Source organism: Babylonia areolata, chromosome 30 (genome assembly GCF_041734735.1).
Source record: "Babylonia areolata isolate BAREFJ2019XMU chromosome 30, ASM4173473v1, whole genome shotgun sequence".
NCBI lineage: Eukaryota > Metazoa > Mollusca > Gastropoda > Neogastropoda > Buccinidae > Babylonia > Babylonia areolata.
In genome coordinates this window covers 7,728,221-7,747,308 of record NC_134905.1, presented here as the reverse complement: position 1 = coordinate 7,747,308, position 19,088 = coordinate 7,728,221, and the positions used below count along the sequence as shown (strand labels likewise).

At 39.4% G+C, this 19,088-nt stretch overlaps 1 protein-coding gene across 1 annotated transcript; it reads left to right on the top strand.

The window, feature by feature from the left end:
- The first annotated feature begins 750 nt into the window (after positions 1-750).
- On the top strand, positions 751-16,733 carry LOC143275369 (uncharacterized). The gene is made up of 4 exons (XM_076579430.1): positions 751-1,052; positions 8,138-8,499; positions 9,660-9,900; positions 12,180-16,733. The coding sequence occupies exons 2-4, from the start codon at positions 8,222-8,224 to the stop codon at positions 12,870-12,872; spliced, it is 1,212 nt and encodes a 403-aa protein (XP_076435545.1). The 5' UTR covers positions 751-1,052; positions 8,138-8,221; the 3' UTR covers positions 12,873-16,733.
- Positions 16,734-19,088: the final 2,355 nt, after the last annotated feature.

Genomic DNA, 19,088 nt, shown 5'->3' with positions numbered 1-19,088 from the left:
CTTGTTTATTTGTACTACACACAAAAATAGGCCAAATCAAACAACACAAACTTACAGCAGACGATTTATTTCCGAATTGTTTGGTGCAATCACACACCTACCAAAATCAACTAACATTGGAAGTTAATAAGAAACAGTGATCTTTCTTATTTGATTAAGGTAAACTTATTAATTCTAAATCATTTTAAGAACCAATAAGATATTTTAGAACGGGAAAATGTAAAGAAAATAAAAAGCCGATGGGAAGGAAGTGCCACAAAGTTTAGCAACTCTGATTTATCGCAGACGCAACGGCTGTTAGCTCCCTTGAATCGAAATCAGGTTTGTTTGTTTTTATTGTTGTTTCTTGTTTTTTGTTTTTTTTTCCCTATATAACTGTTAGAAGGGTGACTGACGTTTTTACTCCTGACTGGTAGTATGCTATCCTTTTTCTTAAAAAAATCAGAATGTAGGAGAAAACAATTTTCTAAATTTCAACAATTCTGGGACAAAACAAGCTTTGAAGCTTTTCCATTGCTTAAGCTAACATGGGTATCGTTCATTTAGGGTTCCGCACATAATTTGCGAAGATTTATACAAAGGGTTTCTTAAATATACCTGACAATTTTCGAAAATTATCCAGTCGAAGAGAGATAGCGAGAGAGGTAGTTCCAGACATTTCTATAAAAAGACGATTTTAGATGTATCATGTGACAGCACGTGATTGCCTTGCCAGAAGAGTTATCAGCCTTGGTTTGAGCTTGGCTTGTTTGCTTCACAAAGTAAAACACGTCTACCTTCAACTGGTGCAAACTTAAACAAGTACGCTGCTTATTTCCCCATAAACGGGGTTTACAAGCGAGATCGCAAATCAGTTTGAGTTGCGTTATGAACTGTTCATATCGTATTACCCGGAAGAGGCCTGTCGGGTCGGATTCTTGACACACAGTGGCAGTGAACTTCGCCGTCGCGAGTGTTGTGCGTGGAAACAACTTGAATCAGACTGTTGTGCAGTGAATGATTTGGCTCGGGCAACTGCTCTCAGCTTGAGAACTGAATTCTGCAAGTGTACGGTAAGTCTGCTTTAGGGTTACGCTAAAGTCTGACATTACCAGTTTCAGCAGGGATAGTTCTAGATTCGTTTTAAAAAAAAAGTTCTTTGCACCGTAACGAATAATTAATTTCCAATTTATTTTTAATCCACGCACCCCGTTTTGATTTAGAATGATAAACGCAAACAACAGTTTAGCATGGTTTTAACATGAGTTTTGATGCACGTGGTACAAAAACAAAATACGACGTTGATGGATAAAATGACTGAGCTAGTCAACGACCTGACCAACAATAAAAAAAGAAAAAAAAAAGGAGTAAATCTGAAGGGGCATAAAAGGCTAAAAATGGCTAAGTTGTGCATAACAACACCCTAAATCCTGATCCTGATCCTGATCCGAAGTAATTCTGTATCCGTAAAATGATAAATGATGACCAGTAAATGATAGTGATACGGATAGAAACTACTATACTAGTCTATTACTATTAGTGATATTTTACTAATAATACTCACTGATGAACTACATAATGGTTTCTATAATATTTATACAAGTTAATTTGTTTGATATTCAATAATCCCTTGACTGTTGACCCATTGGTGAAATGAAGTAGATTGGTATGCCATGAATTTGAAGTGCACTTTATACTATTTTAGTGGTGTTATTTATTTTAGTGAAGAAAGGTACTTTTATGCAGTCCTAAGATCAGTAAGAGGACCTGTAGCCTCAATCTTACCACAGTTAGGCATCAGCCTTCACTGATCATTCTACTGGTCAGCAGAAGTCAAGGGATTAATTAAGCTGGTCATGATGTGGTAGTGGTATGTTGTACTTGTTGAAGTAAACGTGGACCTCCATTATCATCTGTTTCACTGATCTGTGTTCCAGTATTGTTTTCAGATAACAGTTAGTCATTTCCTCTTTCAGATAACAGTTAGTCATTTCCTCAAATCAAACAAAGCTGTAAATTATACAGCATGGACTTTATCAAATTATTATTAGAGATATGATGTCATTCATTGTCAGCAGAGATAATAAGAATTGACCTATGGGGTAAAATCTAAAAACAGCATTATCAGATTTTGCCAAGAAGGTTAGGCCATGATTACATCTTTCCATTTGGCGTTTTTCATTCAATATTTGACCTTCTTGTTCTTCTTGACAGCAGTATTTCTTTGAAACAGCTGTTAAGCTATATGAATCTACTATAAATCAACATTGCATTTCTGTACTTTATAATTATAAATTGCATTGGGTTCCAATTGAAAAAAGAATAAAATAAAGTGTACCTGTCTCTGCTTCAACGAATCAAGGTTATCACAAGTTCTGCTCCTTAGTATCTATCTGAAGTTATCCATGATACTTGATAGATTTCCTCCAAGACCCTTTATCCTCTTTCAGCTTCCTACAGCTTTCTTTCTCAGCAGTTAGACTCTGGAAGTCTCTTCCATATTCTGTCCAACACAGTCAGTCATCCCTCTATGTATATATCTGCTTGAGTGTACTATCTGGTCTTTGTGATGATACTAATCTTTTTATATTTTTTTGATAACAGGAAACTATTTTTCTAAACAAAGCAAAGGATTTTGCTTTAATCAAGTCACTGAATCACTTAAAACAAGCTATGTAGTTTAGCTTATGGGAAGTTATGCCAATTGCTAGGAGTAAGAGAAAAAAAGATGTTTAATTGATGAAAAGTGATCTGACTGAAACTGTCACAGATGTGTTACACTAGAGTAAATTACCACTAATTTCTAAACTTCTTCTTCTTCTTCTTCTGCGTTCACTCGTATGCACACGAGTGGGCCTCTACGTGTATGACCGTTTTTAACCCGCCATGCAGGCAGCCATACTCCGTTTTCGGGGGTGTGCATGCTGGGTATGTTCTTGTTTCCATAACCCACCGAACGCTGACATGGATTACAGGATCTTTAGCGTGCGTATTTGATCTTCTGCTTGCACATACACACGAAGGGGGTTCAGGCACTAGCAGGTCTGCACATATGTTGACCTGGGAGATCGGAAAAATCTCCACCCTTTACCCACCAGGCGCCGTCACCGTGTTTTGAACCCGGGACCCTCAGATTGACAGTCCGACGCTTTAAGTTTAACCACTCGGCTATTGCGCCCATCTATTTCAAAACATTCAGCCATTTCTCTTGATCATTACTTGCATCAAATGATTAATTACTAAAATTAGTTGATCATTACTTGCATCAAATGATTAATTACTAAAATTAGTTGATCATTACTTGCATCAAATGATTAATTACTAAAATTAGTGACTGCTTATCCCAAGCCATATGATACAGTTCATATGTGAATTTATGCTCATGAAAAAATGGATACAAAATCATGCGATAAAATTCCATTGCAGAACATTTTAGGCACTTGAAGCTGAATGCCTTGGGCTTGACTTGAGTGGTGGCCTTATGTGCAGACCTGTTAGTGCCTGAGTCTTTTCATGTACAGTTTGGTGTGCCACAAGGCTCCACGCTTGGGCCCATTCTGTTTGTTCTCTATACACAACCGATTTCCACCATTCTGAGTCATCATTTGTTGTCCCACCATAGCTTTTCTGATGACAACCAGCTGTATCTGTCGGGACCTCTGTCTCTCCTTCCCTCTCTCACTGACTCTACTCAGGCCTGCATCTCTGATCTGAGGACATGGATGACTGAAAACAAGCTTAAATTAAATGAGGGTAACACTGAAATCATGATTATCACCCCACAAAGACTTTGCTTCTGTCTCTCCTCCTTCCTCAGTCTCCCTCAGTGGCACCGACATTCCTCTTTCCTCTTCTGTTTGTAATGTTGGTGTTATACTCGACCAGTCTCTTTCCTATCAGCAGCATGTTGCAAATATGTACACAAACTGTGTTACTTTGAAATTTGCAGAATTGCATCCATTTGTCATCTCCTGACTGAAGATGCAATCAAACCTCTCCTCTGTGTCTTTGTGCTGTCCCGCCTGGAATATTGTAATTCCCTACCTGTTTGTTCACCCAGCTACCTCATTGCTAGGCTTCAGAAAGTCCAGAACTATGCTGCTCATTTTGTCTTTCATTCCTGTAAGTGTAAATTTGATCACTTCTCTCCTCTCATTCATACTTTACACTGGCTCCCAGTACAAGAAAGAATTATTTACAAAGTCGTCTCTCTTTGTTTCAAGTCCATTGAGGCTTCTGGTCCACAGTATCTTTCTGATCTCATTCATCCTTACATACCCTCACACCAACTCCGCTCTTCTTCTGACACCCATATGCTCAGGATCCCCCCTGCTTGAACCAAAATGTATAGCCAACGCAGTTTTTCATACCAAGCCCCCTTTCTTTGGAATCAACTTCCTCAGCCTCTCCGTCACTCATTCTCACTGCAGTCTTTTAAATCAAGTCTGAAGACCCACCTATTCTCTTCCAGATTTATTCTCAGCAGTTCATCCGTTTCCAGTATGAACTAAAATGACTATTTTTGAGTGAGTGAGTTTTGACAGTTTCAGGATTTGTTGGTGGTATTTTTGATTGTGTACTGTTTACGATTGTTTGTTATGACTTATGTGTGTGTGTGTGCACGTGTGCTTGTGTGTATTGTGTGTGGGGTGGGGTTGAGGGAGATGGATGAATGGTTTTCAATGATGGAGTATGACTGCTTTCATGGCAGGGTAAAAATGGTTGAATGACAGTAAAAGCCATCTCATGAATACAACATAACTTCTTCTTCTTATGCGTTCACTCGTATGCACACGAGTGGGCTTTTACATGTATGACCATTTTTACCTCGCCATGTAGGCAGCCATAGTCTGTTTTCGGGGGTGTGCATGCTGGGTATGTTCTTGTTTCCGTAACCCACCGAACGCTGATATGGATTACATGATCTTTAACGTGTGTATTTGATCTTCTGCTTGCATATACACACAAAGGGGGTTCAGGCACTAGCAGGTCTGCATATATGTTGACCTGGGAGATCGGAAAAATCTCCACCCTTTACCCACCAGGCGCCGTCACCGTGATTCGAACTCGGGACCCTCAGATTGACAGTCCAACGCTTTAACCACTCGGCTATTGCACCCGTCCAACATTACAACTATACAGGTGAATGTGGAGCCGCAGCCCACAAGTGAAGAAGAAGAAGAGAGATGACCTTGTGGTAACGTGTTCACCTAGGAAGGGAGGGAATCTGAGCACTCACAATTGATTCCCACACTCGTATTGTATTGTATTGTATTTCTCTTTTTGTCTCAACAGATTTCTCTGTGTTAAATTTGGGCTGCTCTCCCCAGGGAGAGCACATCACTACACTACAGCGCCACCCCCTTTTTTTAAATTTTTTTCCTGTGTGCAGTTTTATTTGTTTTTCCTATCGAAGTGGATTTTTCTACAGAATTTGTCAGGAAGAACCCTTTTGTTGCCATGGGTTCTTTTACGTGCATAAAGTGCATGCTGCACACGGGACCTCAGTTTATCATCTCATCCAAATGACTAGCGTCCAGACCACCACTCAAGGTGTAGTGGAGGGGGAGAAAATATCGGCGGTTGAGCCGTAATTTGAACGAGCGTGCTCAGATTCTCTCGCTTCCTAGGCGGACGCGTTACCTCTAGGCCATCACTCCACTTAGTGTGTTATTGAAACAAGCACATACCCAGCATGCACTCCCCTGAACATGGAGTATGACTGCCTTCATGGCAGGGTAACACTCACCAGTTTCCCCCGTTCTGGCCCCCCCCCCACCCCCCCCTTTTGGTGTTTTTTTTTGTTTAACTACAATACTAGACTTAGAGAGGTAGTTTGGACACTGAAAATCATTATGAATATGAAATATAATGTATGGTATGTGGTTTGGTGGCCTGGTGGTACTAACAATTGTTAATCAGCCTGTGGAGGGAAAGAATCTGAGCACACACGGGATTGAATCTCACACCCGCCAGTATACTTTACACCATGGGTAGTGGTCTAGATGCTACGCGGTTTTTTTGACTCACTTGTGTAAACAAAGTGAGTCTATGTTTTAACCCGGTGTTCGGTTGTGTGTGTGTGTGTGTGTCCGTGTGTCTGTGTGTCTGTGTGTCCGTGGTAAACTTTAACATTGACATTTTCTCTGCAAATACTTTGTCAGTTGACACCAAATTTGGCATAAAAATAGGAAAAATTCAGTTCTTTCCAGTCATCTTGTTTAAAACAATATTGCACCTCTGGGATGGGCACAAAAAAATATAAAAAAAAGAAGCCTAATGATATGCAAACTGCATTTACTGTTATATTTATATTTTTTGTATTCTCTAAACTTGGCACTTTGACCTCTTATTCAAAGTCATAGGCAGGAAAGAAGTAACAGGAAACAAAGTCATACGCAGGAAAGAAGTAACAGGAAACAAAGTTATAGGCAGGAAAAATTTTTATAGGAAACAAAGTTATAGGCAGGAAAAAAGTTATAGGAAACAAAATTATAGGCAGGGGGGAAAAAAAGGGTGCTGTTACTGCACTGTAGCAAGCAAACAACACACTCTATCTGTAAAGGGCAGTCCAAATTTCACATTTATAGTGAAAATCTGTTGTGACATAGAGTGATAATACAATACTATCAGTAACTCACTGAGTATGGCTTGATGGGGTTCACCGATCCTTCTCTCTCTCTCTCTCTCTGTCTCTCTCTCTCTCTTCTCTCTCTGTCTCTCTCTCTGTCTCTGTCTCTCTCTTCTGTCTCTGTCTCTCTCTCTCTCTCTCTCTCTCCATGTTGGTACACGAAACATCCCTCTGACAAAAGTTTAGAATTTATAATGCATGACACAAAAATCCTTCATGATCTAGGTCGCTTTATTTATCACTCTAATAACCGTCGCGCTGCTTTATAATGATAACGGGCACAACCTGAGTTCTGTTATGTTATACATTTAAAACAACGAACGTACATGTTTAAGCGGACTTGCTCACGATGGAAGGCATTTACCTTTTTGATTTTTCGATTCATGTGTTTGCATGCCCGGTTTTACAAAATTGAGTCTGCGCGCGCGCAAGTGTGTGTGTGTGTGGAGGGGGGGTGGGGGGGGAGATGTGGGAGGGGGTGTGGAGGTGTGGGATGGGGTGTGTGTGTGTGTGTGCTCAACATTGTAATGGGTCAGAAGGCCTTCTACAATAAAAACATTTCTGAGTTCTGAGTTCTGTCTGTCTCTCCAGGCTGTTTTGTTAACAAAGGAACAAAGGATACGTGTATTAATAAAATACAAATATGCCTGGTCATGTTGTGGTGGAAACAGGTGTTGGTTCATCATCTGTCTGTGAATCATCGTCATTACAATTAAAGGCATTGGTGTGACTCGTTTTATGTGACTTGTTGATGAATAACGTGGAATATATGTACATGTAGTGTGTGTGTGTGTGTGTGTGTGTGTGTGTGTGTGTGTGTGTGTGTATGAGAGAGAGAGAGAGAGAATGTGAGTGAGTGTTTATAAATACAAGGGCAAGGATGTATGGGACTGGAAACGGATATTGTTCTTTACGCCGTAATATGGAATGCACTGGCAGGAATTATTGATTTAGAAAAGGACAGGCTACATACATAACTTATGTAATTTACCAGTTCATAATATATATATATATATATATGTGTGTGTGTGTGTGTGTGTGTGTGTCTATCTATCTATCTATCTATCTATATATATATATATATAACTATACTCAAGTTAAATCTGTTAAGTTCAGCATTAAAATTTAACAGTTAACTATAGCTATAAGTAAGTATAACATTTTTATTAATAATCTATCTTTCTTTTCAGTTTATAATATTACTCAAGTTAAAGCTGTTTAGTTTAGCATGAATTCAACGGTCAGTTATTATAAGTACAACATGTTTATTAATTTTCTTTTTTTTCATTCAGGAAACGTGATATTTATTGATCTATTTGATGACTGCATATCATCTGATGCATTTCCTGGCTTGACTTTGTTGTGTCCAGAGTGTAATGTGAAATAATCATTTTGTTTGTGTTGTGTTTCAAACCCTGACCTTCCATCTGCTTTTCATAATGAAAGAAGCAACGATTGTAGGTTTGAATTTGTATTTTCATTTTCATTTATTTATTCATTATGTATTTTTCTTCTGACTGGTTGCAGTTCTCGTCATATTAAGCTCTCTCCCCACTAGAGACAAACTCGGAAAAAAGCCTTCACCATTTCATCGTCTTGAGTCTTTCAACCATGACCAACACGGTAGGCTTTCGTCCTAAGCTGCTTCCGCCGAAGGATCGTCTGCTGGAGCGGAGTTACCGGCCCGTGGTCACCTGTCTGACGGTCAGCGGTTGCATCACGGTGTTGGTGTGTGTGGTGTTCGGTCTGACGGCATTCAACATCTACAGTCACCGATTCGGGCCGACGACGCACGCCTACCACTCTGGGGACGAGATGTCGATGCTGCGGGCAAGCCAGGACCTGTCGGCGACGTTCTGCTCTGCATACAAGGTGTACCCTGATGGACGGTGAGGGATAAATATTTGTATTTGTATTTCTTTTTATCACAACAGATTTCTCATGTGAAATTTGGGCTGCTCTCCCCAGGGAGAGCGTGTCACTACACTACAGCACCACCCATTTTTTTTTTTTTTTTCCTGTGTGCAGTTTTATTTGTTTTTCCTATCGCAGTGGGTTTTTCTACAGAATTTTGCCAGGAACAACTTTTTTTTTTGTTGCTGTGGGTTCTTTTACGTGCTCTAAGTGCATGCTGCACACAGGTCCTCAGTTTATGCTTTATCGTTTTATCTGAATGACTAGCTTCAGACCTCCACTCAAGGTCTAGTGGAGGGGGAGAAAATATCGGCAGCTAAGCCATGATTCAAACCAGCGCACCTAGATTCTCTCGCTTTCTAGGCGAACGTGTTACCTCTAGGCCATCACTCCACATATTAGATATATATGTATATATATGGCAATGAGCAATAGTGATATATTTATTATGAATTATTGATATGATAATATTCTGTTCTATTCTATGTCCAGGGTGTATCCTAATGGATGGTGAGGGTTGAGATGCTTTGGTTTGAATAAGATATATGGCAATGAGGAATATGAGGAATAGGTGAACTTATATATTTATTATTAATTATTAATATGATAATATTGCATCTATGTACTGTACGTTTATCAGGCTATACTATAGCATGTCTCAGAAACCTTTTGATCGCTATAACTTTTGTTATTGTTTTCATTATGTTTATTTGTTGTTGTTTTCTTTGTTTGTTGTTGTTGTTGTTGTTTTTATTAAAGAACAATTATAGTTTGCTTTAATGTTTGATATACTATTTGTGGCAGTAACAACCTTTTGATATCTGACTTTGTAACATTTGCATACTATAACTATGCAAATTGCAATACCACAGTAGGCAAGAGAAGTTGTTGTATGTGCACTGTTCATATATGATGACAGTATTAGATCATCACCTGATAGTGTATGTTTTTTGATGACTTTCAATGAACTACATCAGCAATGCTTTTGGCTTTGATATGGTTTCAGAGCCTGTAGTCTTGTTATTTTATCATCGGTCATAATCTGTTTAAAATACAATACAATACAATACAATACAATACAATACAACACATCTTTATCATTGCTGCCATTTTCTCTTCTTTTTTTTCTCTCCAGGACTGAATTTTACCTTTTGCCACGTGAGGCAGAGATTGACTCGAAGAAAAATGTCAACATGACGTTCACTCTGACTGCCAGTGTTCCCGGCCCGTTCGTCAAGAACGAGCATTACTTCCTCGTCAACTCCTCCTTGAGGCTGTCGGCCTGCTTCGAGAACTTGACCTCTGACCTTTTGCATGCGCAGGAAGACCATCATTCGGCCAAGTTTTTGGTGATCATCGGCGACAATCATTTCCACGTGAGGAGAAGTTTGGTTTCAGCTCTTGTGTTCGGTTTTGAATACATGGAGAGAGATTGAGCAAGGAAGGGAGTGAGTGAGTGAGTGTGTGTGTGTGTGTGTGTGTGTGTGTGTGTGTGTGTGTGTGTGTGTGTTTGTGTGTGTGTGTGTGTGTGTTTGTGAGTGTGTGTGTGTTGTGTGTGTTTGTAAGTGTGTTTGTGTGTGTGCTTGTGTGTGTGTGTGTGTGTGTGTGTTTGTGAGTGTGTGTTTGTGTGTGTGTGTGTGTGTGTGTGTGTGTGTTTGTGAGTGTGTGTGTGTGTGTTTATGAGTGTGTGTTTGTGTGTTTGTTTGTGTATGTTTATGTGTGTGTGTGTGTGTGTGTTTGTGTGTGTGTGTGTGTGTTGTATGTGTGTTTGTGAGTGTGTGTTTGTGTGTGTGCTTGTTTGTGTGTGTGTATTTGTGTGTGTGTGTGTGTGTGTGTATTTGTGTGTGTGTGTGTGTGTGTGTGTGTTTGTGTGTGTGTGTGTTTGTGTGTGTGTGTGTGTGTGTGTTTGTGTGTGTGTATTTGTGTGTGTGTGTGTGTTTGTGAGTGTGTGTGTTTGTGTTTATGAGTGTGTGTTTGTGTGTTTGTGTGTGTGTGTGTGTGTGTGTGTTACTATTAGAGCCAGAATGAGAGAGAAAGAGATTTTTTTTATAGAGTGACCAAGAGAGTGAGTGTATGCATGTGAGAGAGAGGGAGCTTTTAGGTTCTTTGGTATATATATATATATAAAATAATAATATATTTACAGTTTTTCAGCCTCGATGTGGCCACCACACCACAATGCATCTAACCTCACATTACAGTTCTGCACCACATCACTTTACACCACACCACACTGCATAACACTTCACTATCTTGCACCACATCACTCCAAACCACATCACATCTTAACCCATATAAATACATTGGTATTATTCCAAGTAAGACCTATGGACACAGATCGTTTTCTTTTCAATCGCCAAAGACGTGGAACAAGCTCCCTGATAACCTCCGTCATTCTGATTCCCTCGCATCTTTTAAATCTCGTCTCAAAACTCACCTTTTCCCTCAGCAATAAGTTCAGTTGTGGCAGGCCCACAACTACATGCATGTATATGAATGTGTATTGTGTGTGCGTGTGTTTATGTAAGTATGTGCCTGCCTATGTGTGTGTATGTGTTAGGGTAGCTGTTAGATACACATGTATGTTAAAATGTATGTATGCAGTGTGTGTGTGTGTGTGCGTGCGTGCATGCGTGCGTGTGTGTGTGTGTGTGTGTGTGGTCACATTTTGGTGTGTGTATGTAACATAGATATAATGTTTTATGTTATCAAAAGCGTTTTTGTAAAGCACCTAGAGCAGATTTCTGGATAGTGTGCTATATAAGTATCCATTATTATTATTATTATTATTACACCACATCACATTACACCATACTGGTCCACATCAAATCATGTATCATACACCATGTCACATCACATTACACCATATTGGTCCACATCAAATCATGTATCATACACCATGTCACATCACATTACACCACATTGGTCCACATCAAATCATGTATCATACACCATGTCACATCACATTACACCATATTGTTCCACATCAAATCATGTATCAAACACCATGTCACATCACATTACACCATATTGGTCCACATCAAATCATGTATCATACACCATGTCACATCACATTACACCATATTGGTCCACATCAAATCATGTATCATACACCATGTCACATCACATTACACCATATTGGTCCACATCAAATCATGTATCAAACACCATGTCACATCACATTACACCATATTGTTCCACATCAAATCATGTATCATACATGATGTCACGTCACATTACACCACATTGTTCCACATCAAATCATGTATCATACACCATGTCACATCACATTACACCATATTGTTCCACATCAAATCATGTATCATACACCATGTCACATCACATTACACCATATTGTTCCACATCAAATCATGTATCATACACCATGTCACATCACATTACACCATATTGTTCCACATCAAATCATGTATCATACACCATGTCACATCACATTACACCATGTTGGTCCACATCAAATCATGTATCATACACCATGTCACATCACATTACCTCACCCCACATCACAACATCTCATGTGTCATGATATTACACCATACAGCACACCACCCCATGTCACGCCATACCACACAACTAACGCCGCATTACCACCACCACATGTTGGGTTTTGTTTCATAAACATTCCTCTCTGCCTCAGGAGTGGCGAAAGCATTTCAACCCACGCCATGTCAAATACACCGTACCCATCCCTCGCAACGCCTCGTGTGGAAACCTCACCGCCTCAGCCACGCTAACCCTGACAGTGCCTCAGTCTGACAACTATCACTTCGTTCTCTTGCCGCGAGGCAGCAGACGAAAACATCCCGTTAAGGACGACGCCACCCTGACCGCTGCTGTCGCCAGTAACGCCAAACTTGTTCTCACCGGCGTCGTCAACAAGACTCAGTTCAACGTTTCGGGCGCCGTATCGGTCTGCAACGCTTCGGAAAAGCTCTGCACATTTGTGCTTCCGTGGGGAAGCCATCGAGACATCGTGGCGAAAGTCCTTCCTGTGTTCCAGGATCCCGACGCTTCAGCTGCGTTCACGACCAGGTGTGTCGAGCGGTTGGAGTTTTGGTTGCCGGTGTTCGTGGCCCTGCCGGTGTTGATTCTGGTGTTGATGTGGGGGTGGTGCTGGTGCCTGCTGGTGAAGAGGAGGGGGGTTCGATCCCGGTACGTGGCGCAGCGGTTGGGGGAGTCGTCGCGGTCGTCGGGGGGTTACGGTTCGTTCAGCGAGGAGAGGGATCCGTTGATCACTACTGTGTCTCCCCCGCCTCAGTCACTGCCGGGGGAGGGGGGGGAGGGGCACATCGAGGAGAGTGACGAGCGGTGTGCGTCTATTCAGGGGTGAATGTTTGTTGTGTGGTGGTGTGTGTGGGTGTCTGTGTGAGACTGTGTGTGTGTGTGTGTTGTGTTGGAATCTTTCTATAAAGATATAATAGTCATTTTTGTTAGTAGTCTGAGGTTGTAGTTCCATACACAAACATGTGTCTTTGTGTGAGTTTGTATGTATGTGTTTGTGTGTATATTATGTTTTATGAAATTACTGTAAGCGGTATCAGGTTGTAGTTCATTGACATGTTAGTGTGTCTCTGTGATTTACTGTGTGTGTGATTGTGTGAGAGAGAGTGAGAGAGTCTGTCAGTGTGCTGATTCACATGCGTGTGTGTGTGAATATTAAATCGATTACTTGGGATTACTTTCAAAACGAAAAAATGTAATGATCTAACTCTCCATAACAAATTTGACAATGATGATTTTTGGTGCCTGTTTGCATGAGTGTCTGTGTGTTTGTGCATGTATCGGGTGTGTGGGAATGTGTTAGTGAACTGCATTAATTGTTTATGATTACTTTCACTGTGTGAAAAAAAAAAGAGATTGTCCGACATTGAGTGTATTTTGAAAATTATTTTGTACTCAGTAGATTTTGATTTACCAGTCCCTTTGTACCAGTCGCTCTGTAGAGCATTAGGCTGATTAGCATTGGTCAGTCATCAAAATGGTAATTCTGCGATTTGCTTCATAAGTTAAAGGGGACACAAAGTGAAATAGCATCATGCTCTAAAAACCTGACAGATGGATAAATGATTACAGAAACATGCATTCTGATGAGACGAGGTCCCGTGTGTAGCATGCACTTAGCGCACGTAAAAGAACGCATGGCAACAAAAGGGTTGTTCCTGGCAAAATTCTGTAGAAAAATCCACTTTGATAGAGAAAACAAATAAAACTGCATGCAGACAAAAAAAAAAAAAAAAAAAAGGGTGGAGCTGTAGTGTAGCGACGCGCTCTCCCTGGGCAGAGCAGCCCAAATTTCACTCAGAGAAATCTGTTGTGATAAAAAGAAATACAAATTAGTCTGAACATATCTGCACATTAAAGCAGTAACGTTGATTTAAACTATCAGCCTGGAGCAACATAGGGTTTGGCTCTTCAGAAAGAAGACAGAAAGAGGTCAGTTGCGACATCACATCGACCATGTTCGACGCCAAGTTCCAGATTCCTCAGTTCAGAACAGTTGTGGGAAACAACGGATGTTCTGTTGCTCAAATTCCAGGCCTATCACATTACACCGTTTTCAAAAGCTGCGGCAATCAAATCGTTGTCTACAGCTACAATACATGCTTTCTTCGGGCTTGGTGGATTTGCAGACACACATTTTCCACATTGTCACTCACACCACTGATCCGTCTTGTGTTGTTAACATTTCAACGACTTGTTTTAACTTTTCTTCTCTAAACATTAGATTAAGAATTATATGGAACAAATCCAAAATCCATTCCAACACTGACTTTGCATGTTTTTGTGTTTTTAAAATTTTTTATTTTGTTTAAAATTTTATTCTTTTGGAAAGCCTTTTCACAGTATATTTAATGAATTTGTTTCGATCTGCTTTGCAAGTCAGCTGAAAGCTCAAGGGAGTCCCCAAACTTGTGGTGTCACAACCTTATGCAAAATGGCAATCTCCTCGACTGCTCAGAAAAGTTGTTTTTTCAAGATACGCATGTATTTGCTTTAAAAAGTATTTGGCAAACCTTAACTACCTTGCTTAACTTATTTATGAGCTGAACCACTTGTGTCCCATTAATCATGCTTGAGTACATGTATGATTTTTTTTTAAATACTGTTTTTGTGTGTCTTTGAATTTGATAGGCACCTGAAGAATTCGTTTGAAAACTGATTTGTGAATCAAAATCACTTTCTTTTTGCAACATCAGTAAATGAACATGAATTAGTTGACCTCCCCTCACCCTCCACCCCCACGCCCCCACTCCAACCCTCAAAAAAAAAGAAAAGAAAAAAAAAGAAAGTTGTGTTACATATGGAAAAAATATTTGGTTTGAAAAGTTGAATGTTACTAATAAATCAAAATGATTTTAACTTTTTGATTTACTTTTCGGTACCATCGAATTGACAGTGAATACTGTTGCTAGAATGAGCCAGTAAGATTTTTTTGTTTTTTGTTGGGGTTTTTTGGCGGTTTTTAAAAAAATTTTTTTTTAACTAATTAATGTTATCTTTAATAACCCCCTCCCCCCTCAGTCCCTCTACCCCTTTTGAATTTATCCTCTGTAACATTGCTTTAATTAGGGTTTTCTACCCTTTTCTATATTTTTGCATAAATCTAATAGATTTACACAGCAAATCAAATGCAACACATACATGTCACAATGCACATGAAGACTGTGTTTGTTTCTTGATGGATAATGAATGATATAAAAAGTTTTATATCAAAATTCCAATTTTGTTTGTCAAACATTCCGCCAGTATAACGTAAAAGTGTATTGATGACAGATTACTATTTCTTAAATTGTATTATTACAGTTTGTAGTAAGAGACATGTTTTGTTGTTCTTTTTGCTGTGTTTTTAGAAAGAAAAAAAAAATTATTGAGTTCTTGTTTGGATTCGTAACATGTACAGCGCATACACCACTGCTTTGATGGTGAGACGATTATTTACAAACTATTTTTATGGAGCTTTATGAGGAATTTGGTGCTGTGATTTTATGGTGCTTGCAAATCGATGAATGTGGATCTATGTCCTGCGATTACACTACAGTGTGGTAGTGGTAGTGGTAGTAGTAGTAATAGTAGTAGTCGTAGTAGTAGTAGTAGTAGTCCAACTAATACAGGAGGCACTGTTGTAGAATCTGTTTGTTGTTGGATGTCTTTGTGCTGGGCAGACTGCGCGCGGGGCATACTTTTTTTTTTTTTTTTTTACTTATTCTTACTTGTTGAAGGGGGAAGAGGCCCCTCGATGTATTCCCTGTGATGAGCCTCTCACCGTGAAACACGTGCTCCTTGACTGTTGGGATCTGCATGAAGTTAGACACAGACATTACACGGCGGTTTCTCTGAAGACTTTGTTTCGTGATGACCCTCCGTGGACGCTGATGGACTTCTTGAAAGAAGTGGACATTTTTAATCAGATTTGAAGGTTTTAAACTATGGAAGGTTTCTAAACTTTGAATGGAAAGCTTAAAGCGGTGACTGTTTTTATTGGAATTTTATTTTATTTACCCTTGACTTGTAGCAGGTATTAACATGGGTTTTTTTTTATTGGAATTTTATTTTATTTACCCTTGACTTGTAGCAGATATTAACATGGGTTTTTTTTTAATTGGAATTTTATTTTATTTACCCTTGACTTGTAGCAGGTATTAACATGGGTTTTTTTTTATTGGAATTTTATTTTATTTACCCTTGACTTGTAGCAGATATTAACATGGGTTTTTTTTATTGGAATTTTATTTTATTTACCCTTGACAGTGACTTGTAGCAGGTATTAACATGGGTTTTTTTTATTGGGATTTTCTTTTATTTACCCTTGACTTGTAGCAGGTATTGACATGTGTTTTTTTATTGGAATTTTCTTTTATTTACCCTTGACTTGTAGCAGGTATTAACGTGGCAATAGCCTTGAGATGGCCTTAGTGGTCTGTGAGGCTCTAAGCACCATAATTTGATTTGATTTGATGGATGTCTGATCCAGAGTTTCACCAGTGATCAGGGTTTGAAGCCTCATTTCAGTGTGATGTTATTTCTTTGCTGCCCGCGCGCGCGTTTGTGTGTGTGTGTGTGTGCATGCGTGTGTGTCTGTGTGTATGTGTGTGTGTACGTGTGTGTGTGAGCGTGTGTGTGTGTGTATGTGTGTATGCGTGTGTGTGTGTGTATGTGTGCGGGTATGTGCGTGTCTGTGTGTGTGTGTATGTGTGTGTGTGTGTGTGAGTGTGTGTATGCGTGTGTGTGTGTATGTGTGCATGTGTGTGTGTGTGTGTGTGTGAGCGTGTGTGTGTGTCTGTGTGTGTGTGTGTCTGTGTGTTTATTGATATATAATATTTACATTTATTTGCTTATTTGTTTATTCATGTATTTATTCATTTAAAAAAAACTGTTTATTAATACTGTCATTGTTCTTCATACTTTTTTTTTACATTTCATTTTATTTCTTTATCTATTTGCTTACTTTTAGCTATTTATATTTTTTATCTTTTCTGAATGTTTTTTATTCATTACTTTGATGACTTGTCCTTTTTCTTCGCCCCTCAAATAATGTTGGGTTACACTGCTGGTCAGGCATCTGCTTGGGCTTAGCAGATGTGATGTAGCGTAATAATATAGATTTATCCGAAGGCTGTGTAACTGAACTGAACTGGGGAAAGGTACTTTGCCCCCAGAGTTTCTCACTCCACCCAGGTGTGAACGGGTGCCTGACTTTGGCTGGCTATTGGGGAAGGTTAAATCTCTCTGGACGACGGAATGCGTGAGCATTCCTACAGTGGAGTGATGGCCTAGAGGTAACGCATCCACCTGGGAAGCGAGAGAATCTGAGCAAGCTGGTTCGAATCACGGATCAGCCGCCGATATTTTCTCCCCCTCCACTACACCTTGAGTGGTGGTCTGGACGCTAGTCATTCGGATGAGACGATAAACCGAGGTCCCATGTGCAGCATGCACTTAGCACACGTAAAAGAACCCACAGCAACAAAAGGGTTGTTCCTGGCAAATTCTGTAGAAAAATCCACTTCGATAGGAAAAACAAATAAAACTGAATGCAGGAAAAAATAAAAAAAGAAAAGGGTGGCACTGTAGTTCTTGTAATGTTGATATGATGTTTGGTTGTTATACATGTAAATTATGAACTCAGCAGTTCATATTTAATATATATATATTTCGTATTTAATAACATAATTCCAAATGGATGAATAAAAATGTATTGTGAACCAAGCAGAAGGCATGCAATGTAGTTCTTGTAACGTTGATATGATGTTTGGTTGTTATACATGTAAATTATGAACCCAGCAGTTCATATTTAATATATATATATTTCGTATTTAATAACATAATTCCAAATGGATGAATAAAAATGTATTGTGAACCAAGCAGAAGGCATGCAATGTAGTTCTTGTAACGTTGATATGATGTTTGGTTGCTGTACATGTAAATTATGAACTTAGCAGTTCATATTTAATAACATTTATTACATATTTTTTCATAGCGGTGCTGGGGTTATAGTTGTTTTCGACTGAATTTTGTGTGACTACTAAGATTGTGGAAGCAATATTGTATTTGAACGTATTCAGCTGTAGCGTTCAGTTCAGCTGTGTTGGCGTTACGCTTTTGTGTAGAGTCACTGATGATGTTCCTCTGATTCTGCGTTCATTAGCTGAAACTTTCATGCTGACTGGTATTGATGAGTGGAATTTTATTTTTATGGTCATGGGTGTTTTTACCCTGCAATGGTAGTGTGTCCATCGAGATCGATGATGACCATCGTTGTCATCCAGCTGGGGGATGGGGGGAGGGTGGTGGTGGGGTGGGGGGGAGGATGCTCATGAATCTATCTGTGAGTGCGCAGATGGCTGAATAGTCCAATCTGCGCACGAAATGTTCGCTGACAGTTGGGGCAGACAAAGACAGGCATATCATTGTCAGGGAGCTTGTTTGCCCGTGACTTTCTGGCCTGCCTCTTCTGAACAGCTGCAGCAGTCCTGTTGGCCTCGCACAACTTGGCGCTTTTGTGCACAGCAGCGCGCCATTTGTCACGGTCCACTGCAGATTCCTCCCAGGAGTCAGGGTTGATATCAAACGCTTTCAGAGAGACTTTCAGAGTATCTCTGAAGCGCTTCTTCTGACCCTGCAATGAAGGCCACCATGAATACAGAGGGGTGGGGGTGGAGGGGGTGGGGGGAGTGTATGCTGGGTATGCTAATGTTTGTTTCCACAATCCACTGATTACAGCATCTTTGAGTTTTGAGTTTAACATGCATTTATATATTTATATATATATATATATATATATATATATATATATATATATATATATATATATATATATATATATTATATTTGATGTTCAGCATGTGTGTATTGTATGCACTCCAAGAGGATTAAGAAAATTGTAGATCTGCTCATGCTTTGTTTCGTTTTCTTTACATATGAGAAATTATTTATGAAAAATAAAATGATAATAATAATGATAATGATGATAATCATGTTGATGATGATGATGATGAGAATAATAATGATGGTTATTCTTATTGTCATTTTTTTGATTATTATTTTT

Coding starts and splice junctions, on each gene's coding strand:
- LOC143275369 (XM_076579430.1), top strand. CDS start 8,222: ATGACCAACACGGTAGGCTTTCGTCCTAAGCTGCTTCCGCCGAAGGAT. Junction 8,500..9,659: donor AAGGTGTACCCTGATGGACG/GTGAGGGATAAA, acceptor TTTTCTCTCCAG/GACTGAATTTTACCTTTTGC. Junction 9,901..12,179: donor TCGGCGACAATCATTTCCAC/GTGAGGAGAAGT, acceptor TCTCTGCCTCAG/GAGTGGCGAAAGCATTTCAA.